The sequence below is a fragment of the Armigeres subalbatus genome, chromosome 1, assembly GCF_024139115.2.
Source record: "Armigeres subalbatus isolate Guangzhou_Male chromosome 1, GZ_Asu_2, whole genome shotgun sequence".
NCBI classification, from domain to species: Eukaryota; Metazoa; Arthropoda; class Insecta; order Diptera; family Culicidae; genus Armigeres; species Armigeres subalbatus.
This window is the reverse complement of record NC_085139.1, coordinates 127,262,958-127,286,074: the sequence shown is the minus strand read 5'-3', so window position 1 is coordinate 127,286,074 and position 23,117 is coordinate 127,262,958. Positions and strand designations below refer to the sequence as shown.

At 39.1% G+C, this 23,117-nt stretch overlaps 1 protein-coding gene across 1 annotated transcript in view; it reads right to left on the bottom strand.

Annotated features, from left to right (window-relative positions):
• Positions 1 to 23,117, bottom strand: part of LOC134205102 (uncharacterized) — a 100,185-nt gene that overhangs the window by 37,677 nt on the left and 39,391 nt on the right. The window contains exons 2-3 of the mRNA XM_062680028.1: positions 15,173 to 16,144; positions 1,766 to 1,877 (exon numbers count right to left, since the gene is read on the bottom strand). Of these exons, the coding sequence (XP_062536012.1) occupies positions 1,766 to 1,877; positions 15,173 to 15,695 (635 nt within the window). The 5' untranslated portion in view covers positions 15,696 to 16,144. The remainder of the gene's footprint in view (positions 1 to 1,765; positions 1,878 to 15,172; positions 16,145 to 23,117) is intronic.

Genomic DNA, 23,117 nt, shown 5'->3' with positions numbered 1-23,117 from the left:
CCGCAAGACGCTCCGATCGAATAAAGTTCGCCGCAGTACCAAACTGACAATCTACAAAACGCTCATTAGACCGGTAGTCCTCTACGGACACGACACCAGGACGATGCTCGTGGAGGGCCAGCGCGCACTTGGAGTCTTGAAAGGAAAGTGCTGCGTACCATCTATGGTGGGGTACAGATGGCGGACGGTACGTGGAGAAGGCGAATGAACCACGAGTTGCATGAGCTGCTGGGAGAACCATCCATCGTTCACACCGCGAAAATCGGACGACTGCGGTTGGCCGGGCACGTAGCCAGAATGTCGGACAGTAACCCGGTGAAAATGGTTCTCGACAACGATCCGACGGGCACAAGAAGGCGAGGTGCGCAGCGGGCAAGGTGGATCGATAAGGTGGAAGATGACTTGCGGACCCTCCGTAGACTGCGTGGTTGGCGACGTGTAGCCATGGACCGAGCCGAATGGAGAACACTCTTATATACCGCACAGGCCACTTCGGCCTTAGTCTGAATAAAAAAATAAATCATTAAGCTGAATATCTCCTAAGACAATGCACGACAATGCTTAAGATGTAATAAAAATGTATTACATCCTCTTGAAAAGAAACATGGAAATAATCTATTTAGGCAAACAGACATGTTGTGATGCTCAAACTAGTCCTTCCAGCTCACCACACTCATTAACTTACTTATGAAATATCTGGAAGACATTATTAGGCTAAACCCTATAGTAAAAATATTAAATAAACGCACTAAAAAACGATTTAACAGGTTTTTAGCAGGTTTAACGCAATGTACCTAAGCAAATTTGGTTCCTACTCAGACCTCATTCGTCGAACAGCACACTGGTTGCGGTCGATTAAGCTTTTTCGAGTTCCAAGAGAACAGGTATCTAAAAACAGTTTCTATGAAGAAATATATCGTCACCACTAGGAGGATTAATGAATTGAAAAAAATCAGGGGAACCGTGTAATCACTCCACCTCTTTCACTGAAACTTTAAATAAATAATGTGTCACGGTGAGATTACATTTTCGTCGTTGAAAAGTTCAATGAAAATAAACCATCCGTCCACCGATAGACGTTCATACTGCTACTATAGAGACATAAACCAGGCTGCCCATGACGTTGTTATCGCAGGACAAAAAAAGGAAAGAAATCGTTTACTTTGGCGCGCTTCGTCGAGATGGTCGAGATGATCAACGATTTGGTCTTTATCCTTATCCCTTCGTGGGTTGTTGGTATCTGTCGGTCGTAAAAAATCTGCTGAGAACCCATAAAAAATGTAACCCCCCGATTTATCGCGGATTTTTATTTGCCCCAGCAAACGTTACCAGCATCAATGAATTGCATGCGAACGGTGACAATGGGAATAGAGGTGTGATGTGGTGTGGCGGAAAGGGTTCGATCGTTTTTTAACGCTTGATGGGTAGGTACATCGCATCGGATTGTGATGATTAAATTTGCTCTCTCAAACAAAGAATAAAGAAAACATTTTTTTCCTCCACTGGGATGTTCAAGTGTGCAAGTTCATAGGAAAAAATATTTTAAAGCATTCTAGTTAAAACATTATTGTTATTGAAGCATATTTGTTTTTTTAGATTCATTAATTTATTTTAAGCAAACGGCATTGTGTTGACAATTTTATCTGTAGACAAACAATTCATAATAATAATAAAATAATTTAATTTGCCTCAAACATTGTTCTAGCAGCGTTGCATCATTGCCCAACCCACCACGAACACTGCGGACGAGATCAATTCCACTTACCTTTCATCTGCACTGAGGAAATGCTTCGGGAAGGTTATGTTCTCCGGACTTATCACTGGATAGCTGCCAGCTTTCAGGTGTAACGTTATGTCGTTCGGTTGACACACACGTTCTGTCGAAGAGAGGCATAAGAAGACGAAAATGAAATTGACCAGTTTATTGGTGAGACAATCGGCCGAACCGGCAGAAAAGCAATCTCACTAGGATGGTCTTCAGGGGACATTGGTGTGCTATATGATATGCTTGGTGTAGATATCTATTGATTTGCGAGCGTCGATTTTGGGTTGGAAAGGTAAATTTAAATTTGGTCTACAATGATATAGCCAAGAAAATTTTGGGCAACGGTGAATCTCTTAAGGGACACAATTTATGCTGACAGGTTTAATCCGTAGCATAAATTGTGTTGAATTGGGGATACCGAGAATTTAATTTAATACCAAAGCAAAAGTTTATTTGGTTCTATCAATACAAACCCTATAACGAGCGGTGGCTGATCGTGTAAGTTCTTTTACTATGTCGTCATCGTCATTCTCATGATCTCGATTTGATTTAATTGGAACTGAAAGCTAGTTTGACTTACTAGAAACTGAAGCTGAATTTGCAAATGTTTTTCTTCTGATTGTTAGGTAATACAAATTGTCTTATCTAATATTTAAAACGCAGCAACTTCATTTCCAAATTTGTATTTTTTGCATTTTACATAAAAAAGGCATTTCTTTATTTCAAATGAAGAGTTGTTATTTTAGTCATCCAGAAAACAAATTGCCAAAGCTACATGAATACGAATCGGCAATAAGACAAAGTTCTTTAGAACAAAAGTTGATGTGCCTTCTCGTTTTCGCCAGCAAAATCAAATGGTTAAATTATTCGACAGTATCGTTCGTTCTTAACATGATTATGGGTAATAACGTTAACCTGACGTCATTTTGGTGGCCCAATAATGCACTTTACAAAACAGTTGTTGCGACAGCAACTGAAAGTAACCCGCATACTTTACAGTCAAATTTCCTGTTTTGGTTTAGCGATATTGAAGAGAAAACGAAGAACATATGCCGTAGTGCGCAAAATCCTTTTCTAACTTGCGAATCGCTAAAAGTTCTGAAGCAACACTGAAGTTCTGGCTTCCTCGGTTGTGGATTCCATCGATTTGGACCACATTTTTTCCGAAAGTTGTAGAAACTCTGGCCCGCCACACCACCGATTATCGGCGATAAAGTAAATCCCATGACTCCACTTGGTAGTCTTATCAGTAAGGTTTAGTTTGGATGGCACTTCTCTTTATTCGTAAATACTCGTTTATTCTAAATTCTGTACTACTGAATGGGCTACAAATAGCTTGTAGGGCCGTGGGTCTACCTTGTACCACGATCTCGCTATCATATAGAGGTTTCAGTTCATCGTAAACAAAGTGGCATAAAACCTTTGCTGAAGAACGTCCGAATATGAAGTTTTCGCAAATATCGTAAAAATTTCCATTAACAATTAAAAATTTTACACAAATCAAAAATAAATAAAATAAATAAGCACTTTTAAACGCAAAAATTGCAATTATAAAAGTAGATTTTTTCATAAAAAATATAAATGTTCCATTGTAAAACAAACAATTACAAAATTTTCCACAAAATAAATATTTTTTTTCCATAAACAAAATTAAAAACAATAAAATTGATTAAATTTTTCATGAACAATAAACGCTTTTAAAGAAAAGGTCATTCATGAAAAAATGCTCAGTTTTGTTGCTTTTTAATATTTTTTCAACGAAATTTTCATATTTTAATTGATCTTTATTGATTTTTTGTTGTGGAAAAAAAAATGTTTATTTAGCGATTGGTTTACTATTTTTTGTACACACAGTTGATAGTAACTATCATACTGAGACCCATATAGGCGAATCTGAGTTTTAATGAGCTGAAATAGACCAACACAAATTTTTGCTTTAGGAGAAAGCTTCTTAGTTGTCGACTAAGCGTGACTAAACAGGACGGCAGGGCTGTATGACCCAAGTATCCCAAAATAAAATATGTTTTCAGGGGATGCTGGAATGCGATTTTAGGTGAACAATAGAATACTTTCAATGCAGAATCAAGACCCATATGGGCGCCGGCAGTGTGAAGCCGTACTCGCGGATGCACAACATGTTAGCTTTGGGGGTTGATAGTAACTATCAGCGCTCAACTGCGACTCATGGGGGCGCCGGCAGTGCGAAGCCGTACTCGCGGATGCACAACATGTTAGCTTTGGGGGTTGATAGTAACTATCAGCGCTCAACTGCGACTCATGGGGGCGCCGGCAGTGCGAAGCCGTCCTCGCAAAGCACAACATGTAAACCGATTGGTTTACTATTTTTTGTACACACAGTTGATAGTAACTATCATACTGAGACCCATATAGGCGAATCTGAGTTTTAATGAGCTGAAATAGACCAACACAAATTTTTGCTTTAGGAGAAAGCTTCTTAGTTGTCGACTAAGCGTGACTAAACAGGACGGCAGGGCTGTTGGATTTCCAACGTGATTGTGCAAAATTTGTTCCCATCTCTCGCGTTCCATTTTCGACAACTTTTGAACGTGAGCATCAATACTGCTGAAACTTTCACCATAAATTAAACAAACCTTCCGCAACGATGTGATGTATTTTACTTCTCGGTACGGCCACCAGAGGCGCCGCAGTAATTGGAAAGAAACGGCCAAATACTAAGTGGATCGAGCTTTACTCACCATATGCCAGATAGTTCTTCTATCTGATAACTCTGGGGAATTTCTGCATCTGCATCTGCATCGCATTATGGAGGAAGATTATTGTATGAATAATAAGAATTCCATCCGACATGGCTTCTAAAAGTTCTTTAAATTAGAATTACTGTGAAACTCTCATTCAAGAATTCTGGGGGGTTTAACTCTCCCAGATTTTTAATTCACTCCAAGAATTCCTTATCTAGGAGTTTTAGGTGTCGTCATTATCTAGGAGTTTAGGTGTATCCGCCAGGCTAAGAAAGTCATAGTTCATAATATTTTTGCTAGAGTGCTCACTAGAAATCACACACCCCCTTAAACGACGTATTGAAGAATTCATGAAGAAAATTCGAGAAGAATTTCTAGAGAAATCACTCCTCCACCTTCTCACCGTAAAGAAATTCCTGAAATTATTATGAAGGAACCTTAGGTGATTCTTCGCATGGTCTTCCTGATGGAGTACTTTGCAGCGTATGTACTATATAAATTATACTTATTGCGATTAGGGCACGAGAAAAGCAAATATTTAACGAAAGCACTTTTCGTCACCCACCGAAGAAATGTTTGAACGATAATTTTGAACCGCGCCGATCCGAGCCGCCGCCACCGAGAGCAATCGCGTGGCCCGGCTAAGCCGCCGCCGGCTCAAAACAGATCGGCGCAAAGGTCTATTCGCGTATAGGTTTTAGAAAATACCAGATCGAAGCTTCGGACGTAGGTAGCGCAGAACGGGTCCGCAACGTTAGGCATTATAAGTACGTTAGGCATAACAGACGTTAGGCATACCCAGTACTGGCTTCCAGTTAATAAGAAAATGTTCCGTTTATTTATTTGGCTCAGTTGTTTATTAAAAAACTCTACGGAGCCGAAAACTTTGAAAATAACTGATTATTCCGCAGAAGTTTCATATGTTTTTCTGCGTAATGTCTTCTTCGGTGGGAATCGGTCTATCGACCCTTCCGTAATTAAATGGTCCCGTCTTCGCTTGTTGCTTTTTGCCTTTCTCGTACAACTAAGTTGTACCGAAAGGCTATCATTTCACTCCGAAAACGAACTTTTTATAGAAGCCTCTGAGACCCATAGTATTATATACCAATCGACTCAGCTCGACGAGCTGAGCACATGTCTGTCTGTCCGTGTGTATGTATGTGTGTATGTGTGTGTATGTGTGTGCACAAAAGCTATAAAAAACATTAGACAACTTTTCGTACAGTAATCCTCATTTTCTCGATTTTCTCGCAACAAGTTTCATTCGACAGGGGACAAAGCCTTGTTGTTCACTATTGAATTTTATAACGATCGGTCATTGCGTTTAAAAGTTATGAAGAAAATGGTACATCGGACTATATAAACCCCACATAAGGTTGGTGTCTTAACTAAATGCGAGAAAGGCACCACCAACGCTAGGTGGATTAATCTGGGTTTTTTCCTCTTTTATTGTTTTGATAGTAATCGGTATAGCCAATTACTTCTTTCTCAAGAAACCAAATCTTATCTGTCTTGTTTTTGAATGTCATCTTCTGCGCTAGCTTCTCGCGTTCTACCATCGAGTTCCGGATGTTTCGGTTACGGTTTCGAATGTTTCCGTTCTTTCTGATGAATATATATCCAACTCGAGTACATCTTCCTCGGGCACTTCAATTACGCTCTCCGTTGCTTCTGCTGATGATTGTCCGGTAGCAGCTTCAAATCCGGCAACGACACCGGAGTACGATTTCAGTTGATTGTGAAACAATTTGGTATAGATTTATCTATGGATTTTTTTTTCAATGGAAAATTTTGATTTCTTTATGGAAAATTTTTCTTTTATAATTGCAATTTTTGGTTCTAGAACTGCTGATCTATTCTTATTTTTGTGCAAAATTCTTAATTGTTTATGGAAATTTTGCATTGTTTGTGGAAACTTTATATTTATTTATTGCGTATATCCTGATTTCTTTATTGGCAATTTTCTATTTTTTTGTGGACAATTTCTAATTTTTTAGTTTTCATTATAGTCTATGCAAAAAATCTTTTTTATCTGCTAGCACTGCCGAACTACGCAGATCAATAGTTTAATAGAATGTTATTTCCAAGGGCTTTATAGGGCTTTGGACCGAATTGAAATTATTCGGAATTATTTCACAAACAAAAAAATCCGACAAGAAGGAAGATCGGTTTTGCCCTCTGACAACTATAGGTTGTCCGCTAGTGCTGGTAGTGCTTTACACCTTATATAGGTGTGGCATGGCCATTCTTGTCTAGTTGGAAAGGAATGGGCTGATGAATTATCTCACACTGTTCCAGTATCTATGTGTTGGGTGAAACTTTTGGCTAACAAGTTAGTGAATAACGGGAATGGAAGAATGGCTCGGGAACAAAACTACAAAGAAGTACAGTTCATTCTGATATATGTTATAAAAAGGGTTGACCTTAGTTTTCAAACTTAGATTAATGATTAATAGCATATGGTTCGTGGTCCGCCGTGCGGCGTAGCTAAATCTTGCTGGTATCACATGATCGCTGAACGGCTGCCATTTCCGGAAGTGATTCTGATCCCATTAATGAGTTGCTTCGTGTCTTTGACCCTCCAATCGTCTTTGTATACAATAGAACTCAGTAAACCAAAACAGCTTTAACAGTTTTCGAAACATTTTCACGCTTAAAATTGTCCATCGTGTACTTTTCTAACTGTGAAGACTTAAAATACTGGCGGAAAGAGATCACTCCAAGCAGCCACTGTTCCTGCTCGTCCAGTCCATTTGACATTCCAAAACTGATTGTGGCGAGGTAGCATCGTGGCTACTTGGATGATTGGGAAGAGTCTCACGGTTAGTGTTTGCACGCAGGTTTGTCATGCTTTATTCACCGTTCGTCACAATGCAATGTTTACTAGTATCTCGGCTAGTACCACACATCCACCTTCCTCTCCAGAAAAAAAAAATACGTGAGATTTCCAATCTAGAATCTTTGCGAAAATATGTTTACTTCTTCATTTATGATTGATTTCAAAATTAAATTTGTTAGAATTAGTTATTTTGCATATTTTCGATGCTTTATTGTTACTTTTAAACTTCATTTCAATGTTGATTGAGCGATTGACTTCGACTTACTTGGCATAAGTCATTTTTTTGTCGCAGTTATCATTATCACAGTTGTTCAACATTTGACATTCAGGAACAATTATTTCTGAATGAAGTGCAATTATTATTGCTTTTTCTAAGTCACGAGAAAGACAGCAACAGCTCAAAGGAAAAATAGGGCTTTGTATATTTATTCTCCTGCTTTGCTGATTTCAACTTTCCCGACCTTTCCTGGCGCATGATAGCTGATGGATACGCTGCCTAAATCTAGTACCAATCGATCCCTTGCACTTTCCTCTACTTCCCAACGACTTGCTATTAAAGCCGATGTCGATTATTGGAAATGGACACTCTCCTGAAACGACGGAACAACATGAGGACAATCATGTTGCTATAACTCTTTTGGGTGAGATTGATTCACCCTGGATTCTAGAATTGCGGTCCTATCGACTCTGGTACGTAGTCCTAACAAAATATCTGCGCGATCCTAATGACCCGCTTTCCAGGCGGTCCCTCCGACCCGCTATCTGCGCGGTCCAACTGACCCGCTATCTGCGCGGTCCAACTGACCCGCTATCAGCGCGATCCTAATGACCCGCTTTCCAGGCGGTCCTTCCGACCCGCTATCTGAGCGGTCCAACTGACCCGCTATCTGCGCGGTCCTTCCGACTCGCTATCTGCGCGGTCCAACTGACCCGCTATCTGCGCGGTCCTTCCGACCCGCTTTCTTCGTGGTCCTTCCGACCCGCTATCTGCGCGGTCCATCCGACCCGCTATCTGCGCGGTCCATCCGACCCGCTATCTGCGCGGTCCTTCCGACTCGCTATCTGCGCGGGCCTTCCGACCCGTCATCTGCGCGGTCCAACTGACCCGCTATCTGCGCGGTCCTTCCGACCCGCTTTCTTCGTGGTTCTTCCGACTCGCTATCTGCGCGGTCCTTCCGACCCGGTATCTGCACGGCCCTATCGGCTCGTCATTTGCGCGGTACTAATTAACCGCTATTTGCGCGGCACTAATGACTCGCATGTGCGCAGTACTACCGACCCGCCATCTGCACGGTCATCCCTACCCGCTAACATTTATACTCACTGCATATTGTTGGAAATCAAATCTGCTAACTGTTCAAATAAATTTCACAAAATCTTTCTCATTTTGAATTAAAAACACTAACACAAACACTGTTTCCATTTTGTGCTCAGAGTGATCCCTTTTCGCCCAGTAAATTTCGTTTTTTTTAGATTCTGTAAATCGTGAAAATACAGACACCTGGCAGGATCGCCATTGTGAAGACTTAAAATACTGGCGGAAAGAGATCACTCCAAGCAGCCACTGTTCCTGCTCGTCCAGTCCATTTGACATTCCAAAACTGATTGTGGCGAGGTAGCATCGTGGCTACTTGGATGATTGGGAAGAGTCTCACGGTTAGTGTTTGCATGCAGGTTTGTCATGCTTTATTCACCGTTCGTCACAATGCAATGTTTACTAGTATCTCGGCTAGTACCACACACTAACTATCTTTGTTCGCTTGAAAGAATTGCGCAATGCGCGCCGCAGTACTTCCTGTTTCGACGCCGTGTTGTAAAACACTGAACATGTTGGAGTAAAAGTGTGTGGGCGATAATTTTCTGTAAATTCTAAGAATCTATTCACATAAGGTAATATTGCTCTGAAAGCATTATTGTTCTTATAGAAAAGTATTGAAGTATTAAAATTCCCGTTTTTTAGTGGCCCGTTAAATTGAATCACAATAATCGACGACTGGAATAGATTTATGGTTACAGACAAATATGTGTTCATCGATTTTTTAAAAAAATTATTCAAACACTAGCTGACTTGTCAAACTTGGTCACGCCCAAAACTAATTAGTTAGCACAAACATTTATTTTATAGTCACAATTATAATTTTTTATGTTTGCTCTGCGATTCGATTTTATTTGGCAAAGTTCAAGTAAAAAAAATATTTTTTTTCTACATGACATATTGGGTTCCATTTGCTTGATTAGTTCCCGAGTTATGCCGAATTGTGTGTTTCATTTGTTTAGGAGACCCTCCCCCATTCTAGAGCGAGGAAAGAACCATCTTCCCCGACACCGAAAACCACTGCATACAAATTTTCACGCGAACGGGTCAGGAAGTCCAACTAGGCCTCGCGAGGGTTGAAAGTTTTCCAATATTTTTCTTTCGTTTCATTCCAATTGTATAAAAGTTTAGATAATTGTAGCTAATTGTAGTAATAGCTTCAGAAAATAACATGTAATGGTACACAGCTAAAAGGTGATGATGTTATGTTGTCGACAAGTTCATGGAGGCCAAATGAGCATAGAAGTTAGAAACTACAGAGAAAGATTGTCGTTTCGGTTCCTTTTTATTCCTAAACATGCTAGCTTTCTTCTTCTCCCAGTCTATCATAGCCAGCAAAAGATGTTCCTATACAAGTGACGACAGAAACAATCGTTCTCTGTAGGCAGTTTATAACCGCTTTTCAAATGACTGTTAGCTGGTAGTGCTTAGAGAACTACACAATACGCGTCCGGTACGCGTATGTAGACACGTCCATTCAGGCGTGTGGAGGCGCGTGGTATTCCGTACGTCAGTATCGTGAGGTCTTATACACGGACAGATAAATCAACCCTAACTTTGAGTTCAATATACGCCCTATTGAGAATATCGCAGAAAAAATTTACCCAAATTTGGGTAGTTTTCCCTTTCTTTCCCATGATTGCTATCAAAACTAGAGCAAGATGCAAACACCTCATCGAGGTTGCTCAGCCCAATAACCCAAATTTGAGTAAATTCAATATTCTCTATTTTGGGTTGATCAAGGTCCGCTTTGGATAAATTAAACTCAGCTTTGGGTAAATTGTTTACATGGGATTAAAGGCAAACTACCTAGTGCCAGAAAAGTCATTTTACTCAAATTTGGGTTATTGGCCCAAACCACGGTTTTGAGTGCAAACAACCCACTTTTGTGTAGTTTTGGTTTTCAGTGTACGTGCCTTTCGAAAACGTACGGGGCTGTCCACAAACCACGTAGACCGAAATTTCACTTTTTCAAACCCCCCGTCCCCCCTAGTAGACTTTCGCAGACTTTTCCGAAACCCCTTCCCCCACCCCTTAAAGTCTACGTAGACTTTTACAAATTTTACAAAACCTCATATGCGATATGGAAATCAACCACGTTTTAAGCAATTTTAAGCAAGCAATAAAAAAATCGAAATAATTTCCACGAAAACTATAGTATCTATAGAAAGGCCTTTTTTATAAAAATTGCAATTTTTTTGTGGAAACTAAAACTGTTTTTGATGGGAAATTAAAAAAAAATCTCGTGCAAGTTTAAAAAAAATATTTAGAAATTCCGAAAATTTTCCATCGATAATTCCAAAGAATTTGTATTATATCTGCCGAAGAAATTTACGAAGAATTTTCCACGGTCATTTCGAATATTTTTGCTTATATGTCCAAAGAATTCCTCGCAAAAATTCCGAAAAATTCCGAAATTAAGAAAATAAAAATCGAGTAAATCTCCAGTGAGTATTCTGAAGGGTTTCTCGCGGAAATTTCGGAGAATTCCTTTTACAAGCTCCAAACAATATATTTTGGGCATTCTAAAAACTTTTTCTGGGATTTTGTAAATTGAAAAAAAAAAATCCGTGGCAGTACGACATAATTTCCATAGTTTGCAAAGAAATTCCGAAAATCAAAAGAAATTCTAGTAGAATCTGCAGTAAAATTCAAGTGAAGATGTTGAAAGAGATTTTCTCTGCTCAACACAGAAGAACTTTCTGGTGAAATTCTTGATAGTTGTAAGCTGTAGTTCAGACTTTTACTTCAGTGAAATTCATAACATTTTTATGGAGAAACTCAAGAGATTATTTCGGTCAAGTCATGTAAAAAAAACGGAAAATCCCAAAAAAAAAAAATCAAACTAGTGTACTCCGCTCAAAGCTGATGTATACATTGTTTTCAAAAAAAATAAGTAGACTTTTGTTATACCCCCCCGTCACCCTTCATAGACTATCGTAGACTTTTTCGAAAAACAAACCCCCCCCCCCCCCAAGAGTCTACGTGGTTTAGGGACAGCCCCTACAGGGATTGGACAGAATGATCGGGACAGGAAATTTTTTATCAAAATTCAGATTACCATAATTCTATGAAATATCAACCGATTTTCATGATTCTTCCAGGGTTAGACGGGAAAATTCATCTAGTTTTGGAAAATGTCCAGATTGCCAAATATCGGAGATATTCCAGATTGTTTGAGGGTAAGTTGGAAATTGTCGACAAACACCAAACAAACAGATATTGGCGTTCCCGCGAATCCCGTCAAACCGTCAAAAGGCTTCTATAGTGCTGAACATTTACATATTAAAAACTCCGAATAACATGATAAAATAATGAATTAAATCAACTACTCTTGAATCGAAATCCGTCCACCGTGGACGGTTTTCGAGCCAAAGGATCAAAATCCGTACAGCTATTTATTAGCTAAATATTTAAATTAAAACAGACTGACTGACTAAACCACCACTGTAAATAATTCAATACGCACCTTGAGAAGCGATCTCTTCGATTTGTATTTCGGTTATCTTATGTAATTCGCAATTAGCAATTAAATACAGTTACTTTTGGGGCAATTATGCAATTATGCCCTAAAAGCTTATTGTCAAGTATCTGAATAGGATAGGATAAGTTATTTCTATATAAATTACCTTTAATTCTCATTAATTTATTGATATATCATGAGGTGGACGGATTTCGGTGCTGTACGGATTTCAGTCCCACACGGTATGGGTGTCAAACTTCATAGTTCTTAAAGGCCATAACAATAAAAATATGACTGCTCCTGGGAGAATGGTCTAAAACAGACCTATGTTGGAAAATGGCCCAACGTAACTGTTCACACTATATTTTGGAACGAATATGTATTCCCATTACAATTAGACGTTATCTATTTAGTACCGAGTTATAAAAACGAAAAATCTACTCTCGCTGTTCCTCTATCCACCCAAAGAAAAATCTTATGAATTTCCATGACAAATTTTCCCGAAATTCCAAAGAAAACTTTCCTGAATTAAAGAAAAAATTGTGGAAAACAAAAAGAGTTTTCTTTGGATGTTCAGAAGAATTTTCTTTGAAAATTGTGAAGAATTAACTTCAAAACTGTAAAATTCACTGTCATTAAAATTTTAATAAAATTAATGTTGAGCCAGCCGAGTGCTGCAAGTATATCTAATAAAGATTTGTAATAAAAAAATCCATTGGTAATAAGGAACACATTTTGGTGCGAATACGAGAGATTTTTTGGTGGAAGCCTAGAAATATTTCACTTGAAAATTGATATGAATCTTTTGAGGAAGGGCAAACATCGGCACCACCGATGATTTTTGGACCGGCGCACACCTGTAAGACAATTGGGTTGTTCAGCAAAGAAAAATATGAGGTTTTTTATAGTTTAACATAAAGAGCATGTTTTCCTGATCTCCAACATATTTTTATTTTGTTTTTAAACCTTTCATTTACATTTTTGTGCAGCAAACAATAAGCCATTTCAATCGATAGAATGACACTAACATTCATAGAATGACATTTGGCCCATGCAGCATAAGAACAAATTTTTAGTCCCATACAAATTTAAAATGCAAATTAAAAATAGTTCCGGGGCTCCAAAAATTCTGAAAAAATGGGGTTAGGCTCAGTTTTTTATGCAGATTCAGAATATGTAAAAACATATATAGCCCTAGACAACCCAATTGTTCATGAAAACATCCGCTCCGAAATGCAGTGTATACAATTTAATTGGACTGTTCATCCTTATAGGTGGATTTAGGCCATTTTCCCCTATACCACTTATATTTGCATTATTATGGCCTTTGAAAATCGTGAAGTTTGATACTCACATTGGTATAAATGAAAATGGTTTTACAATGGCCACTTATGTTCAGTTTCACGGATTTTACGGAAACGGCCCTCAGGTGTTTTTTGACCGATCGGCGACATCATTATATCAATCAACTCAGGAAAAGCTCTAATATCTGCAAATAAATATTGAAAGGGACAATATTTTACTCAAAAGAAAAAAATACAAGCGACCAAAAAATAGCATTTCCGACATGCCATTCTGTCCAACCAGTAGAAGCATAAGTACTTATAGAACGCTAGTGACGCTGTAGTCATTAAAAGTGTTTTGCCAAAATATGCTTCCACAAGCCTAACTTGTCGGTTTGTTATAAATAATGTTGTAGTGCATGTTTTGTTTCATTACCAACATTAGTTTGACACTTGTAGTACCGGTACTTTGGCTGCCAGATCAAAGTGACCTAGATGTTAGTCACGCGAACAGGAGCGACATTAGCAATATAATACTTATGCTTCTACTGTCCAACTCCTGTATAGTGAGAAAGAGTACTAGTGTGACGCTTTTGACTATATTGGAGACTAGAATGGTTGACTAGTTATTGTTGGTAAGCACGTCAACAGTGCTGTGATGGTTTATCTTCGAAAAATCATAGCATACAAAAAGAATAAGGAATATAAAATTTTTCAAAAACAGCTGTCAGCGTTTACAAGCAGACATTGAGCTGCTGTGTATTTTATCTTGAGTGGGCATGAAGCACCGGTCCTTTTATGATACGGGTTTATTCGTCAGGTGGATTTCAGGATTAGACTTTCATATCACTACTAGCGAAAGAAACCCAGCTTTGCCCGGGTAGTGAAAATGTCATAATGAACTATTTGCAGCACCGCACTCTAGATCAATTTCGATGTGATTGTTTTGTTTTCCTCAACAGCTGACCAAAAAGTGTATTCTTATGAATTTTTACCTTTCCTCGTTAAATTCACCACCTTTTCGTATGTACAAACCTTACGGATCTCGAAACGAATCTATTAGTGAGAAAATCTTGCAAATCGGTCAACCCGTTCGTAAGTTAAATCATCAGGAAGGACACCCAAACTCATTTTTATTATATAGAGATTGGGTAAAGTGCCCAATAGTGGACCCCCAACCAATAGTAGACCCTTCCGTCATTTTTGCATCATTACAGCACAATGTAAACATTTTGCTATGAAACTCCATTGGGAGAACCTGCCTTACACTCCTATGATTTGACTACATGCATTGGAAATGTTATGGATAGTTAAATTAAACGATTTTTTACAATTCTATAAAAAATAAACACGAGAGTGTCCATTATAGGAATATTTTGAGGGGTCCATAATAGGAAAGAAGAACGTCCTGAAACGGAACATAAAAATCAAATGAAGTGTCGACTATAGGGAGCAATTTCCTATTATGGACCCCCAGGGAGTCTACTATAGCGCGAATTCAGTCAGACTTTAAAATGTTAATTTCAACGAATAACGTCGAGTATTTGAGTGTTTTATGTATGTATCGTAAAGAGGAGATGCAGAGCTTGATATTAGATATCACACAAAATTAATATTTTGAGAATTCCCACTCCTTATGCCAGAAAGAGCAAAATTTCGCTACTAGTCCACTATTGGGCATTTTACCCTTCATCCAACACAGTTTCACCGCATTCGCTTATTCGTTATTCAAAGTAGACCATCATTAGAAGAGCTTATTACAGGCATACAATCGAAAAAATACTTACGAAAGGCACTTTTAGATTCTTCGTATGCCTTAAAACTAAAGAAGGCGGTACGGGTGTCGGTCGGTATACGGAAATGTAGAATCGAAACATCCTTGTAGGCAGTATACTTGAGCAGAGTATTGGATGGCAATCGTTCCAGGGGTATCTGTCCTTCGAATCCGTTTGCCGTGGTGGCATTTTGACTGGACGATGAAGGCGAAGAGGCCGTGCCTACGGAGGCATCGCTGCTGACGGAATTCGGGCTGCTGGTGCTCCCCGCAGAGCCCCCAGCAGTCGTCGAGTGGGGGTTGGTCGTCTCGTCATAACTGCTAGCAGACCGCTCACTACTACTGCTACTGCTGGAACCACTGGTGCCAATGCTAACGTCGTTATTGTTCAGCAGCCCTCCCGTAACGCTACCCACTTTGGGCAGTATGGAATTACAATCGGTTTGATTTATTTCTACGATTATTAAAAACAGAGCACCAACTATCAGAGCATTACTGCTACTGCTGCTACTACTAGTGATAGCTTTGGAACACATCGCCGGTATTGATTTGATTCAGATTGCAAACATAGGAAACCACAAGACCTCGCTCCTCGCCTGGAATACACCCGTTTTCACACTCACAGCCAACACACCTATTTGGACCCACAGGGGATCACTTTTAGTTTGGTTGCCGTAGTTGTTCTTGTTGTTGCTGTTGCTGCAGTAGTTGGGTGGGAGTTGCACTGCTCTCTGATTCACTGAATTGCATAGAGCTTCCAATGTTGTTACCACCGGTCCTCAGCATCCAGTGTGAGCATTGCATTCATCAGCAGGGTCTAGGGTGGTACGGTGCAACGATGTGGTATTTCTACCACAGGGTTCAGCTTCGATAGTCAGGATGAAATTTATGCATTTAATAACGGTTTGGTTCGGTTTTTGGCTTGAATTTGCAATCCGGAGCAGGGGCAATTATTTTCGTTTCTACGTCCTTTTCGATTCGGTATCTGGAATAGGAAAATAAATGCAAAAAGGTCGGAATTAGAACGACGACGACGACAGGGAGGTATCATTCATCAATTATTTAATATAAACGTGTAAGCTGGGCAGATTACATAGCGATTGAAGTTGGTATAAAAGCGAGAGAAAGAGCAGCTGAGTGTAGAAGGAAATCCTCGGATGGTACGGCTAACAGTCGACGATGTGCTTATGTAGAACTAATCACTAAGATATTCTGTTTGAGGTCGATACTGGGATAAACTTGGAGTTGGAAATTGGAATCGATTCCAAAAGCTTTTCTGCTTGTTGTTCATACTGTTTTAACATTCTATCATTCGCATTCTCATTAGGGGATGAATCTTTCATTTCGATAGAAGTGTAATATAGGAGTCATTCGAGAAGTACTTCGTTCAGTTCGCCTGATTCCAAATTACGTAAGATGAGTTTATTTTCTGCTGGAAATCGAATTTCGTTCGTGTAATGAACTCGACAATAACTGGAAACGAACCAGATAGTTTTCGAAAAAAGGACCCGACATTTAAGCGATTCTTATCGAAGAACTCGTAATCTGTGACATCGAATCAACGCTTCAAAGGTCAACCTAGAAAGACCTGGTCGGATTTGACAAGTATAGCACAATAATTGTAATAACAATAATATCCTTTATATCGATTTCGTAAGAAAGCTACGCAATTCGTACTATATGTGAAACAATAAAATATATGCCGTAAATAACTCAAAAAATACATTTGGAATGAATTTGGATAAAATTGAGAATGGATTTGAATTAGATTTGCATTGAATTTAAAAGGAAGTTTATTGCATTTTTAAAAGATTTAAATTAAAGTTGGATTGGACTTCCATTGGATATGACTAGGATTTGGTTATGATTTTTAATGGATTGGATTTATATTGGATTTGGATAGATTTGAATTGAATTTGGATTTTATAAACTTGGATTGAAATATCAAAGCCAACTCAAATTTAATCCAAATCCAATAATAATCCAATTAAAGTTCCATCCAAATCCAAGAACAAATCCAATCCAAATCCAAATTGAATATTCAAATACTATCCAAATTCAATCGACTGCGAATCCAATCTAAAGATAATTTAAATCCAAACAAATTCAAATGCAATCCAAACCCTTTAGATTCAAATTAAAAATCATAACAAATACAATTCCAATCCCAATCCAATCAAAATCAAATTCAAATCCAATCCAATTCCAATCCCAATCCAATCCAAATCCAATCCAAATCCAATCCAAATCCAATCCAAATCCAATCCAAATCCAATCCAAATCCAATCCAAATCCAATCCAAATCCAAACCAAACCAAATCCAAACCAAAACCAAACCAAATCCAATCCAAACCAAAACCAACCCAAACCCAATCCAAATCCAAACCAATCCAAACCAATCCAAACCAATCCAAATCCAATCCAAACCAATCCAAACCAATCCAAACCAATCCAAACCAATCCAAACCAATCCAAACCAATCCAAACCAATCCAAACCAATCCAAACCAATCCAAACCAATCCAAACCAATCCAAACCAATCCAAACCAATCCAAACCAATCCAAACCAATCCAAACCAATCCAAACCAATCCAAACCAATCCAAACCAATCCAAACCAATCCAAATCAAACCAAACCAATCCAAACCAATCCCAATCCAATCCAAACCAATCCAAACCAATCCAAACCCAAACCAACACAAATCAAACCAAACCAATCCAAACCAATCCAAACCAATCCAAACCAATCCAAACCAATCCAAATCCAATCCAAACCAATCCAAACCAATCCAAACCATTCCAAACCAATCCAAACCAATCCAAACCCAAACCAATACAAACCAACACAAATCAAATCCAAAATCAATCCAACCAATCCAAACCAACCAAACCAACCAAACCAATCCAAACCAATCCAAACCAATCCAAACCAATCCAAACCAATCCAAACCAATCCAAACCAATCCAAACCAATCCAAACCAATCCAAACCAATCCAAACCAATCCAAACCAACCAAACCAATCCAAACCAATCCAAACCAATCCAAACCAATCCGAATCCAACCAAACCAATCCAAACCAATCCAAACCAACCAAACCAATCCAAACCAATCCAAACCAATCCAAACCAACCAAACCAATCCAAACCAATCCAAACCAATCCAAACCCATCCAAACCAATCCAAACCAATCCAAACCAATCCAAACCAATCCAAACCAATCCAAACCAATTCAAACCAATCCAAACCAATCCAAACCAAACCAATCCAAACCAACCAAACCAATCCAAACCAATCCAAACCAATCCAAACCAATCCAAACCAATCCAAACCAATCCAAACCAATCCAAACCAATCCACATCCAATCCAAATCAAACCAAACCAATCCAACCAATCCAAACCAATCCAAACCAATCCAAACCAAACCAATCCAAACCAATCCAAACCAATCCAAACCAATCCAAACCAATCCAAACCAATCCAAACCAATCCAAACCAATCCAAACCAATCCAAACCAATCCAAACCAATCCAATCCAAACCAATCCAAACCAACCCAAACCAATCCAAATCCAATCCAAACCAACATCCAATCCAAACCAAACCAAATCAAACCAAACCAATCCAAACCAATCCAAACCAATCCAAACCAATCCAAACCAATCCAAACCAACCAAACCAATCCAAACCAATCCAAACCAATCCAAACCAATCCAAATCCAATCCAAACCAATCCAAACCAATCCAAACCAAACCAAACCAATCCAAACCAATCCAAACCAAACCCAAACCAATCCAAACCAATCCAAACCAATCCAAACCAATCCAAACCAATCCAACCAACCCAAATCCAATCCAAACCAATCCAAACCAATCCAAACCAATCCAACCAATCCAAACCAATCCAAACCAATCCAAACCAATCCAAACCAATCCAAACCAATCCAAACCAATCCAAACCAATCCAAACCAATCCAAACCAATCCAAACCAATCCAAACCAATCCAAACCAATCCAAACCAACCAAACCAACCAAACCAATCCAAACCAATCCAAACCAATCCAAACCAATCCAAACCAATCCAAACCAATCCAAACCAATCCAAACCAATCCAAATCAAACCAAACCAATCCAAACCAATCCAAATCCAATCCAAACCAATCCAAACCAACAAACCAATCCAAACCAACACAACCAATCCAAACCAATCCAAACCAATCCAAACCAATCCAAACCAATCCAAACCAATCCAACCAATCCAAACCAATCCAAACCAACCAAACCAATCCAAACCAACCCAAACCAATCCAAACCAATCCAAACCAACATCCAATCCAAACCAAATCCAAACCAATCCAAACCAACCAAACCAATCCAAACCAATCCCAATCCAATCCAAACCAATCCAAACCAATCCAAACCAATCCAAACCAATCCAAACCAATCCAAACCAATCCAAACCAATCCAAACCAATCCAAACCAATCCAAACCAATCCAAATCCAACCAAACCAATCCAAAACCAATCCAAACCAATCCAAACCAAACCAAACCAATCCAAATCCAAACCAAACCAAACCAATCCAAACCAATCCAAACCAATCCAAACCAACCAAACCAATCCAAACCAATCCAAACCAATCCAAACCAATCCAAACCAATCCAAACCAATCCAAACCAATCCAAACCAATCCAAACCAATCCAAACCAATCCAAATCCAATCCAAACCAATCCAAACCAATCCAAACCAATCCAAACCAATCCAAACCAATCCAACCAATCCAAACCAATCCAAACCAATCCAAACCAATCCAAACCAATCCAAACCAATCCAAACCAACCAAACCAATCCAAACCAACCAAACCAATCCAAACCAATCCAAACCAACCAAACCAATTCAAACCAATCCAAACCAATCCAAACCAATCCAAACCAATCCAAACCCAAACCAACACAAATCAAATCCAAACCAATCCAAACCAATCCAAACCAATCCAAACCAATCCAAACCAATCCAAACCAATCCAAACCAATCCAAACCAATCCAAACCAATCCAAACCAATCCAAACCAATCCAAACCATTCCAAACCAATCCAAATCCAATCCAAACCCAAACCAATCACAAACCAAATCCAAAATCAATCCAAACCAATCCAAACCAATCCAAACCAATCCAAACCAATCCAAACCAATCCAAACCAATCCAAACCAATCCAAACCAATCCAAACCAACCAAACCAATCCAAACCAACCGAATCCAATCCAAACCAACCAAACCAATCCAAACCAATCCAAACCAATCCAAACCAATCCAAACCAATCCAAACCAATCCAAACCAACCAAACCAATCCAAACCAATCCAAACCCATCCAAACCAACCAAACCAATCCAAACCAACCAAACCAACCAAACCAACCAAACCAACCAAACCAATCCAAACCAACCAAACCAATCCAAACCAATCCAAACCAACCAAACCAATCCAAACCAATCCAAACCAATCCAAACCAATCCAAACCAATCCAAACCAATCCAAACCAATCCAAACCAATCCAAACCAATCCACATCCAATCCAAATCAAACCAAACCAATCCAAACCAATCCAAACCAATCCAAACCAACCAAACCAAACCAATCCAAACCAATCCAAACCAATCCAAACCAATCCAAACCAATCCAAACCAACCAATCCAAACCAATCCAAACCAATCCAAACCAACCAAACCAATCCAAACCAATCCAAACCAATCCAAACCAACCAAACCAACCAAACCAATCCAAATCCAATCCAAACCACATCCACTCCAAACCAAACCAAACCAAATCCAAACCAATCCAAACCAATCCAAACCAATCCAAACCAATCCAAACCAATCCAAACCAATCCAAACCAATCCAAACCAATCCAAACCAATCCAAACCAATCCAAACCAATCCAAACCAATCCAAACCAAACCAAACCAATCCAATCCAAACCAATCCAAACCAACCCAAACCAATCCAAACCAATCCAAACCAATCCAAACCAATCCAAACCAATCCAAACCAACCCAAACCAATCCAAACCAATCCAAACCAATCCAAACCAATCCAAACCAATCCAAACCAATCCAAATCCAATCCAAACCAATCCAAACCAATCCAAACCAACCAAACCAATCCAAACCAATCCAAACCAATCCAAATCCAATCCAAACCAACCAAACCAATCCAAACCAATCCAAACCAATCCAAATCCAATCCAAACCAATCCAAACCAATCCAAACCAATCCAAACCAATCCAAATCAACCAAACCAATCCAAACCAATCCAAACCAATCCAAACCAATCCAAACCAATCCAAACCAACACAAACCAATCCAAACCAATCCAAACCAATCCAAACCAATCCAAACCAATCCAAACCAACCAAACCAATCCAAACCAACCAAACCAACCAAACCAACCAAACCAACCCAAATCCAATCCAAACCACATCCAATCCAAATCAAACCAAACCAATCCAAACCAATCCAAACCAATCCAAACCAATCCCAATCCCAATCCAATCCAAACCAATCCAAACCAATCCAAACCAATCCAAACCAATCCAAACCAATCCAAACCAATCCAAACCAATCCAAACCAATCCAAACCAACCAAACCAATCCAAAACCAATCCAAACCAATCCAAATCCTTCCAAACCAATCCAAACCAAACCAATCCAAACCAATCCAAACCAATCCAAACCAATCCAAACCAATCCAAACCAATCCAAACCAATCCAAACCAACCAAACCAATCCAAACCAACCAAACCAATCCAAACCAATCCAAACCAATCCAAACCAATCCAAACCAATCCAAACCAACCAAACCAATCCAAACCAATCCAAACCAATCCAAACCAATCCAAACCAATCCAAACCAATCCAAACCAATCCAAACCAACCAAACCAATCCAAACCAATCCAAACCAACCAAACCAATCCAAACCAATCCAAACCAATCCAAACCAATCCAAACCAACCAAACCAATCCAAACCAATCCAAACCAACCAAACCAATCCAAACCAATCCAAACCAACCAAACCAACCAAACCAACCAAACCAACCAAACCAATCCAAACCAATCCAAACCAATCCAAACCAATCCAAACCAATCCAAACCAATCCAAACCAATCCAAACCAACCAAACCAACCAAACCAACCAAACCAATCCAAACCAACCAAACCAACCAAACCAATCCAAACCAACCAAACCAATCCAAACCAATCCAAACCAATCCAAACCAATCCAAACCAATCCAAACCAACCAAACCAATCCAAACCAATCCAAACCAACCAAACCAATCCAAACCAACCAAACCAACCAAACCAATCCAAACCAATCCAAACCAATCCAAACCAATCCAAACCAATCCAAACCAATCCAAACCAATCCAAACCAATCCAAACCAATCCAAACCAATCCAAACCAATCCAAACCAATCCAACCAATCCAAACCAATCCAAACCAATCCAAACCAATCCAAACCAATCCAAACCAATCCAAACCAATCCAAACCAATCCAAACCAATCCAAACCAACCAAACCAATCCAAACCAATCCAAACCAACCAAACCAATCCAAATCCAATCCAAACCAATCCAAACCCAATCCACACCAACTCCAAACCAATCCAACACCCATCCAAATCCAATCCAAACCCACGCCAAATCCAATCCAAATCCAATCCAAATCCAATCCAAATCCAATCCAAATCCAATCCAATCCAAATCCAATCCAAATCCAATCCAAATCCAATCCAAATCCAATCCAATCCAAATCCAATCCAAATCCAAATCCAATCCAAATCCAATCCAAATCCAACACAAATCTTATTCATTCCGATTCTAATCTATTATCCAAATGCATTTTGGATTGGATTATGATTATATTTGAATTGGATTGGATTTGGATATCGTTTGG